The sequence below is a fragment of the Marmota marmota genome, unplaced genomic scaffold (genome assembly GCF_001458135.2).
Source record: "Marmota marmota marmota unplaced genomic scaffold, marMar, whole genome shotgun sequence".
NCBI classification, from domain to species: Eukaryota; Metazoa; Chordata; class Mammalia; order Rodentia; family Sciuridae; genus Marmota; species Marmota marmota.
Window position 1 is genome coordinate 24,820,475 of NW_026000211.1, and position 25,188 is coordinate 24,845,662.

General features: G+C 38.3%; 1 protein-coding gene and 1 long non-coding RNA gene across 2 annotated transcripts in view; both read left to right on the plus strand.

Annotated features, from left to right (window-relative positions):
• Window positions 1-25,188, plus strand: part of Sh3rf1 (SH3 domain containing ring finger 1) — a 162,246-nt gene that overhangs the window by 89,397 nt on the left and 47,661 nt on the right. Inside the window, exons 2-3 of the mRNA XM_015486009.2 lie at window positions 13,210-13,485; window positions 14,492-14,587. Of these exons, the coding sequence (XP_015341495.1) occupies window positions 13,210-13,485; window positions 14,492-14,587 (372 nt within the window). The remainder of the gene's footprint in view (window positions 1-13,209; window positions 13,486-14,491; window positions 14,588-25,188) is intronic.
• LOC125612833 lies at window positions 16,130-23,653 on the plus strand. The gene is made up of 2 exons (XR_007343314.1): window positions 16,130-17,584; window positions 17,985-23,653. It is a non-coding gene; the product is annotated as an uncharacterized LOC125612833 (long non-coding RNA).

Sequence of the window (25,188 nt, forward strand, 5' to 3'; positions counted from 1 at the left end):
ACCAAAAAAAAAAAAAAAAAAGATATTTTGTTCACCCACATATTTAACAGTTTCACTGGATAAGTTCCTCTAAGGTATATTCCCTTAGAGACTTAAAAGCATTGCTGTGTTTTGTACTCTGTTATCCAATAATGCTGCCAAAAAGTCAGATTTTGTTTCCATGATGGTAAACTCATCTGACCCAAATCTTGTATAATTTTTCTCTTATCTTTGGAGTTTTGAATTGTAATGAGCTGTGTCTGAATGTGGGTCTTTTCTCCCCTCATTAATCCTGCTTGGCACTTAATGAGACTATTCTAGCTGAGATCTTATGTATCTTTAGCTCAGGAAAATGTACTTCCATTACTGTATTTCTTTCACAGTTCTTCCCTTCATTATCTCCAATCTCTGTGAAACTCACTTTAGATAGATAGTGGACATTTTTAAAGCTGCTTTTCATGTCTCAACTTTTTGGTCATTTTTCATATCTATTTTCCTTATGTATTAGGGTGTGTACTTTATGAGGTGGGTCATCACGTTGGTCTTTTTTTTTTTTTTTTAACTACTTTTAGTTGTAAGCTGGACATGGTGGTACACGCCTGTAATTCCAGTAGGTTGAGAGGCTGAAGACAGGAGAATCATGAGTTCAAAGCCAACCTAAGCAACTGAGACCCTGTCTCTAAATAAAATACAAAATAGGGCTGAGGATGTGGCTCAGTGGTCGAGTACCCCTGAGTTCAATCCCCGGTACCAAAATATATATATATATATATGTATGTATGTATTTTTTAGTTGTAGATGGACACAATACCTTTATTTATTTATTTATTTTAATGTGGTAGGGGGGGATCAAACCCAGTGTGTCACGTGTGACAGGCAAGCGCTGTACCACTGATCCACAACCCCAGCTCTCACCACCTTGGTCCTTAGCCCTATCCTATAGTCTTTCAATCTAGTCACTGAATTTTTTGATTTTTACCTATTTTCATTCTTCTAGAAGTCTCTAAAAATTTCTGGCATAATCCTGGGTATTTCCCCCTATATTTTATACATGCTATCGATTTTTATTTTTAAAAAATCTTCTTATTTCAACATGACCTTGGGCAAGAGGTCACTAAAACAATTTAAATATGTTTAGCCTAATTTCAAGCAAGTGCCTTGATTTGTTTCCTTTGATTCCCTTGCCTAAGTCAGGTAAAATAACAGTAAGCACAAGCGACACCCTTGTGTGACCTGACCTGCTTGGTTGTACCTATAGGCAGGTACCATACAGGCTACTCTGCTAATTTCCTCAACGGAATTCTTTAGAGTTCAACACTAGATGCAAACTGCCCACTTGAACTGAGAATGTAAGACTGAAGTAGAGAGTCCTCAGAAAAGTCCTAGAGATGGGAAAGATGGGACCTATCAAGGGACACTAGGGAATCTAATTTGCTTTGGGAATATTTATTGGAGAAGAGTGTGAAGTATTTGAGAAAATCATTTGGGGCCATATTGTAGGGATCTTAAGTGTGATAGAGAAAGATTTGTGCTGTATTTGAAAGAGAAGGAATTAGAAAGAAATGGATCAGACAGACCATCAGCTAAGAAGATGAATCAGGGGGGATCTAAAATGGAATGAAGTAAGAGGCAGCAGTAAAACAGTGGATTCTACGCCAGTTGATTTTGTCTCCTGGTGGATTCTCAGGCTAAAGAGATGAGTGAGGTCCAGTTCCTGCCCACAAGGAGCTCACAGTCTGTGAACATGAAAAACTGGTTGCACTGTCTAAAAATGACTTAGTTAAATAATTAAAGTAACTTTTAGTAATATTTTATAATATTAAAGTAATTTTTAAAAATCACACAGTTAAAATATGCTAGTATGATATTTCAAAACTGTAATTTAATATTTTGTCATGGCCAAAAATATTCAGATTGCCAATTGTCTTGATTTTCTACTGCTATGAATACAACTGGCATGATCTGTTATCCTCTTATGCAATATAAATTAAATGCTTAATAAAAATAGTCTCAATGTGCACATGAACTCTCACTTGATTTTATATTCTTTGCTCTATACTTAATCACCTGTTAATATAAAAATAATATGTCATTTTTATATAAATGGCCCACTTGGATTGAAAAATATGTAATTCATATCTGTTTAATTATTTAGAAGAAAATGAATTGGATTTGGACTTGTCAGGACTGGCTTAGTTGGTAAACCTTTTCCCCTTAAGTTGCTCTAATTTTTTTTCTTTAGTGATCAATATATTTAAATTTTTCTTTAATGATCTTTAATGATCAATATATTTTTTGGAAGGGAGCTTCAACAAAACAGCTTGCTTTGAAATAATAATATAGCAGTTGGTAAAATTATTCATCACAAATGGATGCACCTTTTTCTTTCCAGTAGCATTTCTTGCAGTCAGATGATTGAGAAAGCAGAACATATAGGCAATTAGTATCTTCAACACTCAACTTTAGTACCATGGAACCTTTATAAAGTATTTGTAAACTATCATTTCCAACAGACTTAATCAAAGGTGAAAGACCTTGGCTGGAAGAACTAGAAGGTTGTCTCTACTTCGTTTTCTGTGAATTCTTTTTGAAAACCACAATTCCAAAGCTTATGCAGGTTTATGGAGTTTTTTGTTTGTTTGTTTGCTTCAAAGTGAAAAGATGTTTCTCTGAAGTAATTATTCATTCTTTACTTTGTAACTTCGTATTTCATTGACTAGCAGAGCATTCCTTTGAAGAGTAGTAACAGTAATACACACTTACTGTGTATTACTTTTCTGACCTTGCAAAAATAAATAGATAAAAGGCAGCTTGGCTGCCAGCTGCCCTGAATGGTCTCTGCTTTTTTTGATGCCCCGTTGTAGGGGATTAGACTCTGAAGGATTGAGGCTGCCTTAATTTGACTTCTATAGTCTAATTCATGTTCTTATTATTTCTTTCCAAATGTCTTTCTTGCTCATTCTCTCTATTACTACCCTCATTCTTGAGACTCGACCCTTTAAAAAAGAAAAGAGGACAAAATTATCAAGAATTATTTTTTTTCCCCAATCATTTGATTGCCATAGAAATCATGGTATTACTAGAGATCATAAGTCAATCTCTTCTTTTGCCTTTGGGCAGAACCAAACTTGTGAGACTGTCCTGTTTTGAAATGCCTCCAGTGAAAGAGATATAATGATCCATTGCAATATTTAACAACCCTCTCTGCCAGGAAGTTCTTTTATCCAACTTGAATAATACATACATCTGTCAAAGTCTGCATTTTTATTTTCTTCAGTGAATATGAACTGGTCTTACTCTCTTTGTGTAAGCCCTTTTCATAGTATTTGAAATTTTAATTTTATCACTGTGAAATTTACTAACCATCTACTTATCCATCATAATATTTTCCAGCACTTTTCATCATCTTTATTTCTCCCCAGTGACTATACGGCTTTTCTGTTCCTTTTGTTTGTGGATTCAGAAGGTGTCCTGGACATCTAGTGGGAGGCAGACTGTGCTTAGTGCAGGGTTAGGTTGTAGCTGAGACATGACATTATGCACAGCCCTGTTTGTTTAGAGATGCATTTACTGTTGGAAAAGTGGCCTTCCTTCAGCTCTTTAATCTCTGCACCCTTGGACTCCAGATTTTTTGTTTCTGCAGTTTTGCCATTCTGTTCTTCGCAGATGTAGCTTGGAATTCACTGTGATACTTGGGTGTACATATATAGTGACATATCTGCTATATTTGATTATATTTTTTTCCCTAAATGCTTCTAACTGGATTATGTGTATAAAACATTTTTATACTGAGATACATTTGCATGTGTGAATCAGGTCTTAAATGTACAACTAATGAGTTTTGATACATTTCTATACCTGGGTAACCAATATCCTAGCAAGATGCAGAATATATTCAGAGTCTCAGAAATTTTCCTCAAGGCCCTGCCACTCATTCCCCATCCCACAGGGACCACTGCTGTTCTGATTTCTATCACAATTGACTTGTCTTACCTATTCTTGAATGTCACATAAATATAATCATACGGTATTTATTGTGATTATTTTCACTCACACATATCAGAAATTTGTGGGTATTTCTTTTTCTTTTTCTTTCTTTCTTTTTTTTTTTTTTTGTTGCTGTTTTGTGGTGCTGGGGATTGAATCTGGGACCTCACACATCTAGGCAAATTTTTGACCATGGAACCAAAACTAAACCCCCCCCTCCCCCCAAACACACACTTTTAAATAGTTGAGTGCGGTTCCATTGTTTATTCTCCTATTGGTGGACATTTGAGTTCTTTTCAGTTTGGGTCTTATGAATACTGGTACAATGAGCATTTTTGTGCAAGTATTTGTATAGACACAGTGTTTTCATTTCTCTTGGGTTAATACCTAGGATTGAAATTGTTAGGTCATAGAGTAGAAGTATATATAACTTCATAAGAATTGTCAAGCAGTTTTAGACTCCTGCTGTTCTGGTGCTCCACATTTTTGAACATTTTCTGTTGTCATTGTTTACGTTTTAATCATTCTTATGGATGTGAATAACCTTATTGTGGTTGTTTTTTGCATTTCCGTGATTACTAATGATGTTGGGTCCCTTTCATTGCAATACATTTATCTTTCTCTTTGAAATATATTTTTAAATCTTTTGCCTGTTTTTAAGTTGAAGTTTTGTTTGTTGTTGATTTGTGGGCATTCCTTTTATTTCTGGATGTGAGTCTTTGTCAAATAGAAGCATTAAAAATAGTTTCCTAATCTGTGGCTTATATTTTTGATTTCTTCATTGTGTCTTTTGATGAACAGAATTTTTCAATTTTGAGGAAGTCCCATGCATCAGTTTTTATGGTTAGGGTTTTCTTGTTTGTTTGTTTTTTTGTTTTGCTTACCCTGTCACTAAGATACTTTTCTATTTTGTCTTCTAGAAAACTTCTGGTTTTCACATTTGATTATGGGATTCATCTCTTGGTTAATTTCTCTACACAGTGTAAGGCTGGGGTCAACCCCTTCCCCTCGAGTTTTTAATTGTTCCAGAATCTTCTTTTGGAAAGGTGGACTTTCCCCAATTGGATTGCCTTGGCACTTTTGTCAGTTGTCGGTATATGTGTGGGCCTATTCCAATGTTGTTTTAATTCTGAAAGTTCCAACTGCCTTTCCCATTTAATGGTATGTTTAAATTATGTGAGCATTTTTTCTCCAAGGTATTAACATTGAAAACACTGAACAAAACCCTAGAAACCAGGTAATTAAATTTAACTGAGGCCTTATCTGACCTCTTAAATATTAAAACCTATTCTCATGTGCCCTTCTCCTGTGTATTTCTGATTTTTCCTACCTTCATGGGTTTCTGTAAGGATTAGATAAAAGACTTTTCATGCAGTTTCTAAATGTAGTCATTCTTCCCTGTCTAGCTGCACAACCCTGAGCCCCAGGGTCAGGTGGGAGGCTTAGCACTGGGTGGAGGCAGGAAAAGGGCAGATTCTTTACCAGGAGTCAAACTGTTTCCAAATAGGTAGAAACATGACCTTTTACTAGGAAACACTCCCATCCTGCCTTGAGTCCTCAAGCTGGTAACTCGAGTTACTGTAGGGAATTTTCCCAGTAACATTTCCTGTTCTCTGCAAACTACTATTGTAATTAAACATGTAATGAAACAGAAAACTAATATTCAGGGCAGTGAGTGACATGAACTTCCTGAATTTTACTTCAGTGAATTGTGTTCTCAACAGCTCTTTTCCCTTACAGTAATCCATAAGATTTGTTTTCTTTAATGATTTGTCTGTCAGTTGGACACTCCCTTGTCAAGACCATCCAAGGAAAAAAAATTGTGTATCAGCTGCATGACTGTTTTCTCACAACTACTATATGTGTTCGTAAGGAAAATATTTGTTTACTGCGGTTACTATATAATTTGTTTCACATTTTTCAAATGCCAGCAGTTTTCTTAGTATAAAACACTCGAGTGCCCATGTCCAGAATGTATGATGCCTTTGGTTATGTTTCTAGGGCCCGTGGCAGTAGACACCCATTAGCAGAACTTGCTCACATCTCCCTGGGTTTTTCTGGAGCACCTTAGTGGGTTCCTGGTTTCCTCAGAAGCCTCAGGGAATATGAATGGAATTTCTTCTTCAATTTTCCTACTCCTCAAATGTTTCAGAATAGAGTGTCCATCATGCACTGTGTACATCAGAGGCAGTAAGGAGAGACTAACAGTATGCCTTCATGAGGTGTACCTATGAACACATATATATATGATTGCGTATATTGTGCAACATTCGATGATAGCAATATATTATATAGATTGATGGCAATATATTCAATGATGGCAAACCTAATTATAGAATTGTCTTTTTAGTTGCTTTTCCTTTAGATACAGAATTTTTCCACTTATTCATCCACACCTTAGTGCTTAGCCCACTGGAGATAACATTTGTGTTCTCATTTACCCATCCAGCAAAAATTGATTCAGATGCTGAAGTAGGTGCTTATGATGTCAAGATGAATGACATGTAGTCCCCGATATTCAGGAGGTTGCGTTCTAGCAGGGGGAAGCAGGTTGTAAATGGAGTGAGGTAAAAGACATAATAGTAGCATGTATAAGACTTTGGGTGTATGTAAGAGCAGCACCCTCATCACACTTAGGCGGGGGAAGGTTTGGGAGAACCTTCTTCAGTGAAGCAGTGCCTGAGTTGGGTCCTGAAGGACAAGTGACCCTTATATTTGAGGAAACAGTATGTCCTTTTGACCTATACAGGAATCAGATCTCTGCTCTTAACATTTATACCTGCGTCCAGATAATAGAAGCAGCCATCCTAGATAGACAGAAATGCAAGGGAAAGAAATGCCACATAATTACCAAATGTAGATGTATAATGATGCATATTTACAGGTACCAGGGACCTTTGAAGAGAGGAAAAGAGAGGAAAGATGGGTTGTTCTCAAGGAGGAGGAGGAATGGCATGCTTGAGATTGGAGGTGATGACAGAATCCTGGTTTGCTTGCTGAGGATGAAAAATATGAGGTGGAATGGTCAATCCAAGTGGAGGGCCATAAAACTCATGATTTAGAACATTAATTTGATTTAAGAGATTTATCTGTAGCTTGTAAAGACACGGGTGGTGTGGACAAGACCATGTTTGAGGAATTATTTTTGCTACTATGGTTATATTTTGCTGGTCCTCTTCCTATCTCCCTGGTTTTTAGTGCCACCCATCCCCCAAGCTCTTAAGTAAAGTATTTCCTAAACAATACCCCATAGTTCACATTTTCATCTACAACACTGTTTTCAAACTGGGCTTCTGGGTACCTGCTCAGGCTGGTCTTGATCATCCCACACATTCTTGAGCCAGGGTAAAATTGGAACCAGATCTGGAGTAGAGAAGGGCTGTCCAGACACAAAGATCAGATAAAGCTGATCAGAGTATAACAAGGGGGAGGATAATAGAATAAGGCGGGGGGAAGAGAATAATTATGATGAGGAAACATGATTTTTCTTAAATGCTATTTATTTACAACTGCTGTCCCCAAAGTGCTGGTAGATTTGTTAGTAAGATTGGAAATTTCTATGTGGCACATTTGGAATGAGTGGGAGATGGAAGCTTAAGAAAATGATTATCAGATAAAAATTCCCAGCACAATCCTCTCCACAAGTAAATGTTAAAGGAAAGAACAAATAAAAGGTGGACTATAATGGGATTATAGATTCTTCATCCCTTTTGATATTGCTTTGGAAAAAAATAACTTACAATAATCATCTTGGAATTTGCAATATTGAGATTGAAACATTTCACCCAGACATCTTGAGAACAGTGTTCAAGACTTATTCACTGTTAAAGAATCAGTATTTTCATGAAATACTCTTGTCATATCTTTATAGGTATTTTACTTTGTAGGGAAAAACCAGCGTAGCATATATTTTGTTGTACAAAGGACATTTAAAATAATTCTTTCCTCAACCCGTCTTGCTGCTCGTTACCCTGTGTGTGGTGCTCTTCCTATTTCGGCGATTTCCTTGTGCCTCAGTTCTTTCTGGAAAGTTTTTGAAAGTCAAGTTGGAATCAGGCAGAGTTTGTGCCAATTCAGATATAACTAAAGTTTTAAGTTATACACATTTTATAGCTGTTCACACTATATGAGTGTCTTCTAGATTTTCTTTTTAGTAGGTCATTGAATCTTTTTTACTTTATGGAGCAGTAAGAAATGCATGAAGGAATTTGAATTTAGAGAAGCTGTCTTGCATGCATATCTTGGCATTGGCATTTAAAGTCTATAAAATAAATTGGCAGTGAATGTTTTATTTACCTGTTAGAATAGCAGCTAGCACGTCAAGCAGCATTTTTGCCAGATATATTGGAATACACTTGATGGCACAGAAATGGAAGTGTAAAGCATTTAATCAAAGATATTTGTGGGCATATCACATGAGGATTTTAATGTCTGATACATAGGACAACCTGCATGTATAATTTAGAAGCAAAAATGATTTCAAAAATAAATCTGGTCCACTCTCATGCCTCATTTTTTTTTTTAAATGAGCAAAACAATGCAGTGTTTACTAAGTTATTTTAGGTGCAGAATTGTTTTAATACTTTGCCTGAATTACCAAGCTTTTAATAAAGCTGGCAGCATGAGTGACAGCCGCACACCCAAGGTTACACTGTAGTGTTGGGTTCTCTCTGACTTTCTCTCCTTTAAGCCTCCCTTTCATGTGTAGCCAAGTGAAAGTCTCTAAGTGAAATGTAAGCTCTGCAGATCCTCAGGGGCCGTGGCCTGATGAGAGGGTCCAGAAGAAAAGCAGCAGTTTGGAAAGGCTGTTGAAGGCATGGAGGGCAGAGGGCCGGGTGTTGACACGGCTCTCAGACCTTTCTAAGGAGATGAATGAGAAGGCATTGCCTCCCTGGGCCCCGGACATATTTTACCCGGAAGAGCAGTACTAGGTTTTCAAACCAATTGTTTTGGCTTTATCCTTCAGATGTTGCAGAAGGAAAATGTGTTCTTTTATTGCTGTTCCAAGTTGTTTAACCGTTTACCCTTAATCATCTGCAGTCTGTGTGGGAATAAGACTTCTAAAGATCACTGAACTTTGCTTGATTTGAAATCAGAATAGAATTCGTTTTATTTAATGTGGGAAACCTTCTTTTGAGAAATTTGACACAAGCTGGCTTTTTAGTCTCTTAGAATTTAATTGAAAAAGAACACCATAGAAAAACACTGCCAGATGCACACATGTCTGCTCTTGGGTTAGATTGCCGTAAGCTTTAGAATTTTGTTTCTATGGTTATTGATCATTGAAATAACCATAGCAGTCAACATTTAACAAGTCAGTGTGAATTAATGAATTTTTGGTTGCATCACAGAGATGAAATTCTAGGCTGGTCGTATCGTGTATCACTGTTCTCATAATAAGTTTTCTCCTTGTCACTCAATCTGTTAAGAATACATGATGATCGTAGGAGCACTTCATAGATCTGCTTTGTGGAAAAGTTCATAAGTCCATTAGGCCACTGGGTCTGTGGAAGTGATCTATAAAGAAATAAATTCCCTCAGTTCCCACATCAGCATATCACAAAAGAACCATACTGTGGGCCGCCTGGAATTTTACAGATCTCTTCAAGGAGCAATTCAGAATGGTTTCTAAGAGCCCTAAATCTGTATCTTGGTGCATGAATCCAGCTGGCATTAATTTGGGCAGAGTGGGCCAAATAGAGCTAATTGAGGTGGGGGAAAAAAAATCGAGAGAACAGGCCATAATGGTGAATAGAGTTATTTGTCACCGAGTTTGTAATAGGATTTTCAATTAATTCATGCAGGCTTCCAATGCCTTACATTAGCCCTGTCAAGATGAACTACAGCCACATCTAAAATGCCATCCCCTATTAAACGGTGCATGTCAGTGAATTTGTAATTTCTTCTGTTCAACCAGAAGATGAATGGATTCTACTCAGAAAACAAATGTGTGCTTCAGAAATGCACATTTCAAAATCCCGAACACTTCCTAGGAGGAACATTCTTTGCATTGTTATACAGTGAATATATGTTAAAAATGTAACTGTTATGTGAATCCATCCAAAAGGAAAAGCATCCAGCTGCAGAGAGACAAATATACTGTCAGGTGCCCCATTTCACTGGTGACCAGGCTTTTCCCACTGGGTGATAATGATGATGATGGTGATGATGAGGACCATAGTTCATGCTTGTAGCCTTTACTGTCTTCTGGGCCATTTGAGGGGGTTATATACATGAATTCACTAAATCCTTACAACAGCCAGGTGAAGCAATTGAGGAAAAGAGACGTTAAGCTGCCCAAGATCCCACAGTCACTGAGATGGTGTTCAAGCAGTGGAGTCCGTGCTCCCAACTAATTAGTTCCTTCTACCACGTGGTCATAGTCTCTTTGGCTACAGACAAGAGTTAACGTAGCTCTCTCATTCTTTTGTCAGTTCTCTACCTCTTCCTCCTTATGGTACTTATTGTGGTATTATTTTGTTGTTATTTCCTTAAACCTATCTTGGGAAATATTGATAAGCTGTGGTAACCAGGCTTCAAGAAGTATATAATAGAGAATGGAATGAAGCATATGTGAGATTAGACAAAAATTAAAATTCTCCCTTCCACAAATGCTAAATGAAATAATGAGCAAAGTTCATAGCACTGTGAAGGACCAGCTCCTGAATGGCACCTCCTTGCTGGAGGGACCAAAGGGCACAGCAGAACTGCTTACAAGATTATGTCAAGGCTGAATGACAGGAGTCATGTCATTGGAGACCAGATCTTAAAGCAGGGTCCAGAAGTCAAGAGGGCATCAATTACTTCTGAAAGGCTCAGATCTTGTTTTCCTGGGATATTGGCCCCTCAGAGCAGCTTTAACTAACCAACCACAGCATTACGTGGACCAAGCCAAGGCAAAATGACTCCCAGTAGCGTTTTGAGAGCAGGGATTACTATTCCTCTGAAGCCATCCAAAAATATTTAGCAAAAAAGTTTGGCTTATGGGTAGTCCAGTCTCTAAATCTCTGAGTGAGAACCAAAAAGTAACTGAAAACCATACTGTGAAGCTCTGTTAACATCAAGGATGTTCAACCTTTATCTATGTTTGTTGAAGGAAGGGGGAGTATGAAGAAGCAATATGAGTAATACATTATTGATGTCCTTTCTTGAAAACATTAAACTATTTTTAAAAAATCAACTGTTTTAGGCTTGTGCATTGCACATAGCTACATAGCTGTCTGCCCACCTGCCCACTTCACATTTTCTATTCTACTGCCTGGCTTACTGGTCTGCACAGGGTCACACCATGTCCATCTGTGTGCTTCAGACCCATGGGTGACTACATTGTTGGAAGGACACACAGATCCAAAGTCCTTAGCGTGTTATTCCAGACCCTCCATCCATTGCATTGGCCTCTGTCTACCTCTCACATTGCTTATGCTCCTTGACTCCCACACAAGAACACTGCGTTCTTTACAAACCCTAGTCCTTCTGCACAACATCTGATTCTCACTTCCCCATCTTTGCTGGAGCTATCTCCTCTGCCTGGAATGTTCTCACTTTTCTTTTTATTCTTCCACTCCAACTTTCTCTCTTTAGCTCCTATTATTCTTTAAGAGTAGGGAAGTGTTTAATTTTCCCAGGGGCTGGGGTCATGGCTCAGTGGTAGAGCACTTGCCTTGCACCTGTGAGGCCCTGGGTTCGATCCTCAGCACCACATTAAAATAAATAGATAAATAAAATAAAGGCTTAAAAATAAATAAATGAATAAAGTAATTTTTTCATCCCTCAAACCTCAGTGTTTCTGCTCCCACAAACAGCTGCATATCTTTACATTGCATTTAATAAACTGTGTTGTCATTATTTCTAAGGAAAAGAACTGTGCTTTATTTCTCATTAAATCCTCAACACTAATACAGTGCCTGGTAAGAGGTAAAAAGCTTGATAAGATGTTAAATTTAGTGTTTTCTAGATGAGTGAATAAATGATTGAGGACGTGAGAAACAGGAACCTGTAATCTAGCTCATTGAATTATTATAGTCATGTTTGATTTTCCATTTATTCTCTGAATCAATGATTGGCAGCAGTGTTCCAGAGAGGCCAGAGATCTTAAAATGACAGCTAATGCTCAAGAATGGGCCCACTAATGCCATCGGGAAGTATTGTATTGAACCCATTTAATTCAATTGCCTTGGGGGTACACACCATTCAAAACCTGTCATTCAAAGCCATAATTCAGTACAGCAACATTTAAACCCCCCTGTCTTATCTTATCAGCCTAACAGTGTTCTCTAATGAGAAGAGAGCAAAGTTGACTAATCTTAAGGTACACCAGACCATGTGCCTGAACATGTACTGATTATAAACTATGAGAGGACAGGAACTGTGTCCTACTCACAGTTGCATTCCAGACTCAGGCGGAGACGAAGCCCTAAATAAATACTTATTGAATTCACAAAAGAATAAAATCTCCTGCCCACATTAAAAGCAGCATCAGGAAAAGTTTTGCCCACAACCCTATCTCTGATTTTTATCAGTCAAGCTTAAGAACAGTTAGTGAATTGATGAATTATACTTCTGATTAAATTTTCTTCTCAGTGCTTATAATTTATTCTGATGATTAAAATACTTAATATGGACCTTTTAGGGCTGGGGATGTGGCTCAAGCGGTAGCGCGCTCGCCTGGCATGCGTGCAGCCCGGGTTCGATCCTCAGCACCACATACAAGCAAGGATGTTGTGTCTACCGAAAACTGGAAAATAAATATTAAAAAAAAAAAAATATGGACCTTTTATGAGTTGTTGAATTTCATGTCAGAGAATTATACTCAGAAGTCACATTTTCATGTAATAATGATCCCAGACAAACAAGGAAAGGCCCCCACTAAATTAAACTTGGGAATAGAAGGCTACATTGTAGCTGGTGCATGGATATCTTCTTATCTTACTATGGATGTTTATTTTGTATTTGCTCTTTATTGATGGGGCACATAGTTTTTTGATTGTTTTTAACGTAAGATGTTCTTTTCAAATGGCAAAGTGTGGATTTGACCTTGATTTTAAAATAGTGACAGTAAGGAGATATATATATATATATGTGTGTGTGTGTGTGTGTGTGTATCACATTTTTTTTTTTTTTGTGATGCTGGGGATTGTCTTCGAGGCAAGCACTCTACCAACTGAGCCATATCCCCAGCCTGGTAAAGTTATATTTTGATGAACATTTCTGGAGTGTTCATTGATATTTGTCTTTTTCTTTAAGGGTATACCTCAGTTACCATGTGCCAAAGCATTATATAACTACGAAGGAAAGGAGCCTGGAGACCTTAAATTCAGCAAAGGTGACATCATCATTTTGCGACGACAAGTTGATGAAAACTGGTACCATGGGGAAGTCAATGGAATCCATGGCTTTTTCCCCACCAACTTTGTGCAGATTATTAAACCATTACCTCAGCCCCCACCTCAGTGCAAAGCACTTTATGACTTTGAAGTGAAAGACAAGGAAGCGGACAAAGATTGCCTTCCATTCGCAAAGGTAAAGTTGGGATGAATTTACCAGATATTCTTCTGTGTGTGGAACGTGGCTGGTGTTTTCTCTTGGAAAAAGAGTTTTGTGTGAGCTATCTCACTGTGCTTCTAAAAATGCCTAGAAGTAGTCTGCTTTAAGTCACAAGAAACGTAATTTTGCACATAAACTTCTTCTATGAAAGATAATTAGGTTGATGCTCTACATGGAAAGTGTTTTCATATTTAGAACCTAAATTTATTTTAAGCCACTTTAAAGTATGTATGTGCCCACTCAGGGATTTTACAATACTGAATCATGAATAATAGATGAGATGACATTATTTCCTTATTTTATATGTAAGTTTATTTGCATAATAGCACCTGCAATATATTTACTGAATTGATAAAATGGTTCGGAATTTTAAGCAAAATATTATGGCTTTGTTTAAAAAAAAAAAAAAAGCAGTCGGATATGTGTTTGAATGGGCCTTTGGTGTGTTATCAGAGAAGCATCTGAGAACCAATTTTTTTTTTTTTTTTTGTAGCAGGAATTGAACCCATAGGCGCTTTGCCACTGAGTCACATTCTCAGGCCTTTTTTGTATTTTATTTAGAGGCAGGGTCTCACTGAGTTGCTTAGGGGCTCTCTGAGTTGCCGAGGCTGGCTTTGAACTCACAAGCCTCCTGCCTCAGCCTCCAGAGCCACTGGAATTACAGGCATGCACCACCATGCCAGGCCTCTGAGAATCAATTTAAACAGAAATTCAAGGTGCTCAGGCAGATAGAATTTGAGGTTGCAGTTTATGGCACTAAATAAAATAAGAGGCCAACCCTTTGTGTCAAAGTTTGTGGTTTTACAACTAATAGAACGCCAGGTTGATGGGTGATTATCATTTAATTCATGCAGAGTTTGAATGTGTATAAAGATATGTCACAACATTTTTACTCATCTACTCTTGAAACTTGAGTTCTTTATTGCAAAGGAAAATTAACTGATAAAGGGATCAGGGAGCCTAATGATTGTTGTTTCTCCAGGATGATGTTCTGACTGTGATCCGCAGAGTGGATGAAAACTGGGCTGAAGGAATGTTGGCAGACAAAATAGGAATATTTCCGATTTCCTACGTTGAGGTAAGTTAACCTGTAGACTCATGAATTGCGTTGGTGTTCAGCTTAGTAAGTAAATCTTAATAATGCAATACGAGCCTTCAGGAGTCGTCATGGCACAAAGCAGCCTCAGAAATGCCTTCTCCTGGATCACTGGAAGAATTAGGAAAACTTCATTCTGTCCTTCAGTTACTGAAGATTGCAGAATGTTTCAAACTCTTTACTTCATCTTCCTGCTCAGAGCATTCCTGTGTCGGTTGAAGGTACACTACACCTCCTGTCCATCACCTGTACTGTTTCCAGGTGTTCTATTCCATTTGCCAGCCCCAGGATCAGAAAGTTAATGAAGTTCCTGAGTAAGGTGGAAGATTAATGTGTTTGTTTATGTGCTTATCTCTTTCATTATCTGCCACATCATCAGAACAAAATAGTGACTCACAGCCAAGACCTTTAATAAACATTTGTTATATAAATCTTTCTCTATCATATCCCAGCAACTTCTTAGCTTCCCTCTCCCTTTTTAATTATCATGACTCCAAAAGCTTGTGGCCAGGCTTTCTTTTTAAAGAACATGCATAGGGCTGGGGATGTGGCTCAAGCTGTAACACACTTGCCTGGCATGTGCGGGGCGCTGGGTTCGATCCTCAGCACCACATAAAAGTAAAATAAAGATGTTGTGTCCGCCGAAAACTGAAAAATGAATATTAAAAAAAAAGAACATGCATAAAGTAACATAGTTCTGTTATTTTAAAGAAAAGCTGTTATGGTTTGGATATGAGGTACCCTCAAAAGCTCCCGTGTTAATAAAGGAATATTCAGAGAAGAAATTGGATTACAAGAGATGTAACCTAGTTAGTGAAACCTGGACCAAGGTAAACACTTCCTCCCCTGATTTGTTCTTGTCATGTATTTTGGTCAGAGCCATGGAAAGCTGCCTATCACAAGCACAAGTTAAAAATGAGCTAGCAAGTTACAATTTACAGTAGGCTTCCATGACATTGTATATCATAAACTAAATGCCCTTCAGTAATAAACATTTCTTGCTGAAAACAAAACCAAAGGAATTTTCAAAGAATGAAGCAACCACAGCCCCTGACAATCATACAAAGGTGCTTTGGTCAGAGACAGCTTCTGGGGAGAAGTGAGGTCCTTGTAGGGATCTGTGTGCTGGACCGATGGAGGTTCACTGGAGAGATGGAAAGGGTGCATTTTATAGCAGAAAGAATACCCAGGAAGGAATGATGGCATGTGCAAAAGCCAGAAAGTAAGAGAGAGCATTGCTGGGGGAATTGAAAGTGATTCTGTTGGAAAATTTCAAAGCATATATCTTCAGTATGTAAGATACAAAAATCATTTGTTTTGTCATCTTTTTATCTGAAGCATTTATTTTGGCATGATTCTGAATATTAAAATGACAAATTATGTCATCGTAGCCAGCATTCAATTTCTTCCTTAGACAGGAGATTGAGGTCAATGACAAGGTACTGTCCACTGGAGCTCACTTTCTAACAGTGGAAGGGAGGATGGGGAACAGTTGGTAACCAGATGGACAAATAACCTGAAATAGCNAAAAAAAAAAAAAAAAAAAAAAATCAGTTTCACTACTGTATATCCAAGGAAGTAATTCAAACCATGTATATGAGTCTTGAATTTTTATCCATACCCTTCCTGTTTATTGAAATTGTTTCCTCCTTTGAAAGTAAACAACAGGAAAAAATTCTTAACAGTCAATCTTTTTTTGCATGTTATTTATATATTCTGACTGTGGGTCATGGAAAACTACAAGCATTTCCAAGTATTTGAATAGCTATGCTAAAGAGCATGAGTAAGCGCAAGGTTAGTAATAAAAGCCTGTCTTTACTTGTTAGGTATTATCAATATCACATGGGGAGACTTAGTTTGTGAGGTATGAAAAGGTATTGCTATATTTTTGTTATAGGGCAGGTGAAGAATTGTGTAGATAGTCAGAAGACACCCCACCCATGGCAAGTCTAGAGTCAACAGGCACTTGAGTCATTAGGATTATTGACTGTGACTTAAATTGGAAAGGTGAGCTTCTGCCCAACTGGAAAGCATTTTCAGTTTTTTGCCCTTTTTCCTTCCAAGTGAGCATTTTCCTTATTTGAATCACATTTTTTTTCTAGTTGAGATGTGGTAAACAACTCATTTATGTCTAGGAGCCGATGAACATTTCTTTGGTGTCAAGTCATCAGATTGACGCTCTTGGTGGGGAGCAAAGCATCTGGGGATTAGTGGCACCAGAGTTAGCCCTCAGGCAATTGTAGTAGAGGCAGATTTTATTCACAGCCTATCAAAATACACCTATTTCTTTAGTGCAGAATGCCTTCCAGGGCACTATCAGATGCAGAAAAGGAAACTCTAAGAATCGAAAACCAGGACTGTTTCCTAAATAATGGTCTTTTTCTTACTCTATAAACCTAATCTTATTTGGCCCACTTTAAGAGCCCAGATAGTCTCCAAAATAGAAGCAGGCCATGGTACAGAAATTCATTTGTGAGTAGTTTTCTTGTATCTTATGAACAGACATTTAAGGCTCCATCAGGGTTAGGTGCTTTTGCTTTTTTTCACATTGCTGCCAAAAGCAGTTAACTCCCAGAGTTTTTGAGAAGATGGAATGAGATAGTTTGTCTCAAAAAGGTTCAGCACCACTGTGCATTTTGAAGAGTAGTTTGGAGAGCAGATGACACCAGATACCAGAGCATGACGATGATCAAATGAGAGAATCACCACCAAATGCATTCCCGAGTTTCCAGAGCCACATCTGACTTTGCATAGGTGTGTGCACAGAAGCTGAGACTCTTCTAACTACTCCTGGTTGGCATTGGTAATAGAAATGTCCAAGGGCCTTGCTTTTGGCAGAAACGGAACAGGATGGTCCTGGGGGGTAGGATTGTAGAACTGGAGTGGAATGTGTGGGTCAGAGGTTAGATGTGGAGCTGTGTGGAATATACGCAGATTGAAAGAAGCTGAGCATTGGAGGTGGGCAGCAGGAGGATTGATGTTGAGAGCCACAGCCGAAGGGGCCCCAGCAAACTTCCAGCTGCCGGCTGATGATTGGCTCACAGCGGCCCCAGCAACATCTAGCTGATTGGCTCCTCTGTGGTGATGCTCATTGGGCTGTTTCCCTGCCCTTTCAGACCACGGAGCTGCTCATTGGGGGACTTTTTTGGCTCCGCCCACGTGACCCAGCCAATCGGCCTCAAGAGCAGGAGGATTGTGGGAGGTGGAGAGACGCTTGTGTGGGAGAGAGAGGCTTGTGGAAAGCCGGTGGTGGCAGTTGAGGCTCTGAGGGTTTTTCCTGAGAGGCTGTTTTGTTTGGCGTGTGTGGTTCTAAAAATAAAGTTAGTTTCTTTTGACAAGTGGCTCCTGATTGTGCCCAGCCAGACTGCGGCAGATTGAGATGGTGAGAAATGCTGCCTTCCCGTGTTCCATGGTCCTCTCTCTTCTCCCTTGACTCAGGTAGTAACTGTGAGCTCTAATCTCCACCTGCATTGTAGTGATAAGAGGATTGATAGTTTTGTGATTTGCATATGGATCTTCTTATTAAAGTAAAACACAAACCTCTTCAAAGTCTGAAGAGAAGAGTTTGTCTTGGTTTGGATACTGAGTAAAAAATGGCTATATAAGTGGCCCTGAATTCTGTCCCATAGAGTCCTTGTCTAGCTCCATGAGGAGGGTTCTTTTGCTTTGATCCCATCACCCTTTGCCTCTGGAGATTCTCTGATCACATCCTTTGTGGACATGGTTTAGATAGTGTGGATTGGGTTCTGTTGAGACTGACTTGTCCTAGACTTGAGCTAGCTGGGAAGTGGTGAGAATTTCCTTGAAAGACACCATGCCAGGATATGTATACAAAGGGGATATTTGTCAAAGACTTGAGTGCAGTTAAAAAAAAATAATAATAAAAGAAAGAGAAATTAGTAGCCTGCTTCTTTCTTTGTTCAAAAATACCAGTTGTGTGTACAATAAAATGGAAGATTTTAACAAGCCTGTTAATTTGGAGCTGACTCATTCAGTTGTAGCAATTATTTGGACAAGGATGACATGATTGTTAGCATTCAAAAGGTTTGAATGAAGTGTGCTAAATATGGGATTTTGGACATTTTCCAAACATTGTTGTGTATGTATTATAGGTTTATAGTGAACTGTACATTTTTATTAAATTTCTTATTTTATTTGATTTTTTTTGTCATTTGTTTGAAATATCACTTGGGTTTTTCAATAATAAAAAGTTACCTAGCAACTTGCTTCTTTGCCATAGATAATAAGTAAGATAAGCATTCCTTATGTGCAGATAACGTGTAGGAGTGGCCTAAGAGAGAGCTGTTTTTATTTTTGAGTTACTGTCAGAAATAGGGCTACAATTCCCATTCTTTATGTCCCACTTCACTCTTCTGACAGGCTTTCTCTAAGGTAATTCTCCTTTTCGCTGCTTTATCTCAAACATGTTCTGGTTGATGGTGGGGGAAATCTTGGATTTCGAGTCTTGGCCCCAACACAAACTATCTGAGTGACTTTAGGCCTGGTCTTCTCATGTTTCAAATAATAAAACATCTTCATAGGGCAAATTAATTTCAGTAGTACTAATGAACAGTGCCTGGTACCCTATAAGAGCTTTTAAGTGAAGGCTAATTATTACCACCATATTATTATTATTCCTTCATAGCACATTTTTCTAGCTATTTCAGGTTATTTGTCCATCTGGTTACCAACTGTTCCCCATCCTCCCTTCCACTGTTAGAAAGTGAGCTCCAGTGGACAGTACCTTGTCATTGACCTCAATCTCCTGAGGCTCTCACACAGCAACTGCTAATTGTAGATACTCACTAAATATTGCTTGAATGAATGAACAACCTAAGAACTTGTAGGACCACGGTTTCTAAACCAGAGACAATCGAGTTTGTAGATTTTGCCCACTTTAAATTTTTCCAGCTCATATTCCCATCATTCCCTATCTAGATATGTGTTTTATTGGTTTTTTTCCGGGTTATGTCAGGGAGTTACATTCCTCCGAGTCATTGGGTCTGTGTGACCTTAGATATTTTTCTTTCTTTTTTTCTTTTAAACCAGTCTCAGTGAGTGTTTGGTTATGCCAAGTTTAGAATTTTCCCAGGCTAAAATAATGGTAGCCATACTCTGCGGATTAGATCTGGCAACCCACACTGTTTTTTTGTAATATGTAAAAGACTTACAGGCAGGAGGGCAGGGTTGGGGAGATGTTGGCTAAAGGATATAGACTTTTGGATAGAAGGAATATGTTCCTCTGGCTAAGGAATATTATGTGTTGACAGCTTTGATCATGGAAGATCAAATGCACAGGACTCAGAAAGCACAAATGGTCTTCTTACAAGTGGAATCTCTAGCTTCCTCCATTACAGAGTTAGGGGACTGGAAGATATTATCTGTGTTCCAAAGAAGAAGAAATGGAGGTTTAGGTACATGGTTTGAAGTTGCCAAGGTGACCCTTGCAGTAACTAAGAATAGCAGTGTTAACTTGATTTTTTTTTAACTTAAAAGTCTTTTTTGTAGAGAATAATGATAGCAGAAGGACAAAATAATAGTCTTTGATGTAATAATCAAAGACTTCATATAGTTGATTGAACTATATAAAGAAATACTCTGTCATTTATATTTTTGAATGAATTTTTTTCCTTTAAAATTAAAAAGTATAATCAATGTTTATAAAAGAAATTTAGGGCAATTGTTGGGAAGTTGGAAAGGGAGAAGTATTAAATTTCATAACACCCCAATTTCCCCTCCAGTTTTGAAGTAAGTTCATTTCTATCAGTGAAATTTAGAGATACTGTTGAGAAGTCAGTAAAGGAGAATGAAAGTGGCTTAGCACCATCCTTTCTTCCTGACCTGCTGATTACACTGGATCTGCTTTTGAGTAGCTTTCATCTTTTGGACTTTTAATACTGTGGGGCAGGTCCCAAGGTGTAGGTTTCATGTCTTCTGAATGTTATCAGCTTCATACAAAAAAAAAAAAAAATGGTTGCTTCTCTTTCTGTCACAATGAAAGAAGAAAAAATGGGCACTGGCTCCTGATGTTCTAAAAGCAAGGACAGGTCTCCTCTGAGCTCCACCAACAGCTGCTTAATATAGGGCCAGAGACGTCATGTGAAAAAGAGTGGCTAGATTAGGTAAGGAACTTTATGTAGGGCAGTTTATGCTCCATCTATTATTCAGCAGAATTTAAGAGTTTCCTTTTGTTTCTCACAAGGAAAACATTCAGGGAGCTAAGATTGTAAAGATCAGTGAACATTTATTGAGTCCTACCTGTCTGAACGGGTAGTTTCTGGTTCTCTGAGTAGTTTGATATAAAAATGTATGTCTCCTGCCTAGCCTGACCAGAGATCTAGGTAATGAACACGTGGTATCTAATGTCCACCTTGATTCACCAGGAATCCCGGGCAGGGACCAGGGTCCTAGCTGAGTTTTACTGGTTGTTCCTATAAAACTTACTTTGGAATGGCTGCCTTTAGAACTCATCTGGGATATTTCTTTGTCCATGTCCCTGTAAAAAATTTACCCTTACTTCACTCCAGAGGACTTGAAAAGGGAATAAATGATCCTAAATCTCATCACATGTAATTTTGGTAAATACCCTTTCATTCTTTTTCCTTATGAATTAATGACATTACATACATGATTTTGCCCTTCTGCCCATAACTGCAGTACTGCTAACCATCAGTTTTTAGAGCTACATAATAAACCCTCTAGTAGCTAAAGCATAATTTAGTTAATTATTTTTTGCCATTTTTTTAAGACAAGTGTCTTGTTTAGGGGGACATAGTTGGTAATTAAGAAGAAATGGTAGTCTCCATCCTGCCGTAGGCGATTGCCCTGTACTTGCCTCAGAGGACATGCAATGACGATTGTTCCTAACAGTGTGCAAAATCACTATTATTATTTAGCCGTCTTAAAACGTATATGGGATGTTTTGATTTTGCATAAAAAGTTATGAAAACACTTCCAAGTTCTAACATGTAAAAGGTTAATTTTCAGAAATGATTCATTACTCAATTTCAACTGTGCGGTTGCCTTTTAAAGAGAAAATCACAAATTAATCATGGCCATAATTAGTATTTTTTAAATTTTATTGTTTAAAAGTTTTATTATATGCTGTGTATATCCTAAATTTTGCTAGAACTAAGGTTTTTGTTTTTTTTTTTCTAAGCAAAGTAAGTTCCTTTCATTTAACCAACTGTTAAGTCATGTCTAGTGTTCTAGTGAAGAAGGCTGAATATTCTGTGCTGTGTGGGCATTTATTTGTGTGCATATGTGAAAATAAAAGTGGCTTGAACCGAAGCATTTTGATTTTTAAATTAATGGGAGAAAAGCTTCTCTATAGTGAAGTGGAATATTTTGTGCAAGTTTTTCTAAGCATTGTAGAACAACATTAGTTTTTAGAGTAAAGGTTAGTGATAATGTTTAGAGTAAAGGTTAGTGATAATGTACACATCAAGCTTTACACACATTCTAGGTAAAACTTTCTCCATATGCTGAGAAGACTTCAGACAAATGTGTAAAGTCATGGTGGTCAGCATCCTCATTCTCCTCCTGTGCCAGATTCCTTCCCATTCACTGTCCTCCCTACTGCCGGTACATATCCCACCCAGACACACTCTGGGTTATCCAATACCAGGGAGAAACCTGTTCATTGATTTATAAACTGATTACACATTACGATGGAATTTCTGTCAGTATGTCATTTCACATTTGACAAAGCTTTGCTTAGAATTTAATGACAATTCCATATTCTGTACCTCTTGGGATATGGGTATATTTCCTCCATAGTATTACTACATCTGGTAATGAGGTTCTGGAAAATAAAATGTATCCTTGGAATGTGTACTCGTTAATAGGCATTCCTGATTTATATTGTGCATTTAGTGAACAGATAGAAGATAGAAACATACATACAAACCTCACGTATCATCAGTTCAAGGACATTTACACGAACTGAGCCCAGTTTCAAAATTCTTCACGAGTCTCTCTCCCCAGTACCATAATTAGATTGGAGATCTATTGTTTCAGAAGTAGCAGGCCCCAATAATGAGCCTTAATTTTCAGGGTTGTTTCCTTCTGTCTTTTCAGTTTTTCTGCACATAACACCGTCCATGATTGTGAGGGGCTCTGCTTTGCAGTTGCTGTCTTCTCCAGGTCTTTTGTCCTCCAGGAACTTGGTCACATCATTTGTATCTTTTTTTGTTTGTTTGTTTGTCTTGCATGTCAATCACTCTCTTTCCCTTGGCTCCCCCTTGATTCAAGAAAATGATCTTGTCTTTAACTCCCTTCAAAAAGGTGTTCCAGGGCTGGGGTTGTAGCTCAGTGGTAGAGCGCTTGCCTTGCATGCATGAGGCCCTTGGTTCAATCCTCAGCACCACATAACAATAAACAAATAAAAATAAAGATTTAAAAAAAAAAAAAAGGTCTTTCATGACTACCCTCTCCTCCTTATAGTTCTACTCTTTTCTTCCTTTTCCTGCCATAACTCTCAGAAGAGCCACTTATGCCCTCTTGCTTATTCCTGTAGCTAGCCTTTGGCCCCTCCAGACCCCCAAAGTGCCCTCTTGGCTGCCATTAACTGCCTTTTCTGAGCCTCTCTTTGGTCTTCCAGATAACACCTAGCATTGTCCTCATGTTCCTGAGAGACTTTGCTTTTCATTTCTGGAGCATTGGTTGGATGGTTGGCCAGAGAGGCTTCGCAAGGTCTTCTATGTCTTTTCTGTCTACCCCTGTTCTTTTTTTCTGGATTTTTTCCTTCCTAAATCAGACACCACTAACTCATATGGCCCTCAGGTGACTTGTATGCTTGGATTTCAAAGTGGTTTTTGTTTGTTTGTTTTGTTTTTTGTTTTTAAAATTTGTTTTTAGTTGTAGATGGACACAGTATTCTTATTTTTATTTATTTTTATTTGGTACTGAGGATCAAACCCAGTGCCTCACATGCGCTAGGCAAGGGCTCTACCACTGAGTACAGCCCCAGCTCAAAGTGGTTTTGTTTTAATTAGTTAAGATGAAAAATCAGGAGATTTTACGTATGACTAATTTCTAGCTTTCCTTTAAAAAAAAAAAAAACCAGCTGATTCTGCCAAGCCACTTGCCCTAGAGAGAGCACAGACACACAGATACTCCCTGGGTCACCAGAATATGCCCACCACTCACTGTTCTTCCTTACCTGGCGAATAGTGAGTGACCTCACTGTTTACTTACTAACCTCACCTGCCTGAGCTCTGTAGGATCCACTGTGCTATTTTCTAGGTTCTCTTTTCTCTTTTCCTATCCAGTACTGTCTTCACTTATAACAATCACTCAAAAAACCTTTGCATGAGTAAAAGCCTCTATTTGGTTTGACTCTTCTCACTGTGGACCTGAGGGCATTATTGCTCTCATAGAGGTCACTGCTTATCGAATCTTTTGGATGGGGCATTTTTGTTTTGGTTATTTGTACTATACCTAGGCATGAAACTTTTTAGATAATATTAAGTCCAACTTCATGTAATTTATGAGAAATTGGGAGGTACAGGCAGGGTAAAGTGACTTGCCCGAGGCAACAAAGCTAGTGAATGGTGGGCTTGGACGTCCCTGAAAGGAAGAATTTCTCATGTTTGTATAGTACTTCATAGGTTACAAGGCACTTTAACCCACAGTCATTTCTACCTGGAGTGATAATGCCTTCCTTGTTTTATACAGCCAAGGAATGGAAAGGGTTCATCCAAGATTACTCTACCTGTGTGGGTGGAGACCTGACTCTTTTTTTTTTTCCCCCTTGTACCGGGGATTTAACCCCAGTACAGTGCTCTACCACTGTGTCACATTCCCAGCTCTTTTTAATTTTTTTTTTTTTTAAACAGAGTCTCACTTAGTTGCTGAGGGACTTGCTATATTGCTGAGGCTGGCCTTGAACTTGTGATCCTCCTGCCTCAGCCTTCTGAGTGGCTGGATTAAAGGAGTGTACCAACATGCCCAATGGACACCTGACTCTAACCTAAATCTTTGACTTCAAGTTCAAGGATGTACCTGTGGTTTTCTTAGACAGTATCTTTTTCAACTCTCCTAAACTCAAATTCTTTTTAGACTTTCAATGACGTGTACCCTTCCTTTGTACCTTTATTTCAAAATTAGAAACCTGGAAAGGAAAATTCTCATTAATTTATTTTTTAACCCCAAGGGCCAACAGAGGTAAAGATAACTGTAAGCGAAGGGCTAAGTTACAGATGTTTCCCCTTCCTAACCTAGCGGAGTGGACAGTCCCTTTGTAAAACCTTTTCCCCTGGCAGGATATAGGGGGGTTATATTAGGAGTCCCTGTTGTTACTGCTGCTTAAGTGAATAAAGCTTGAGTCTTTACAACTGTTTCAGGGTTCAGGAGGCTTCAGAAGTGTGGGCCACAGGAGGTCAGGGGAGTAGTCCAGGCTTCTTTTCTCTGTTCAGCAAATTCTTGGTGCTTAGCGAGCGTGAGGAGGACAGCCACTTGTTGTTTGGATTCTTTCCCCTCATGAACTACATACAGACTAGAGCTGAGCTATCAATGCACATGTCACCCTCGAACAAATTGAAATGTGGCTAGACTGCTGGACATGGTGGCTCAGCCTGTAA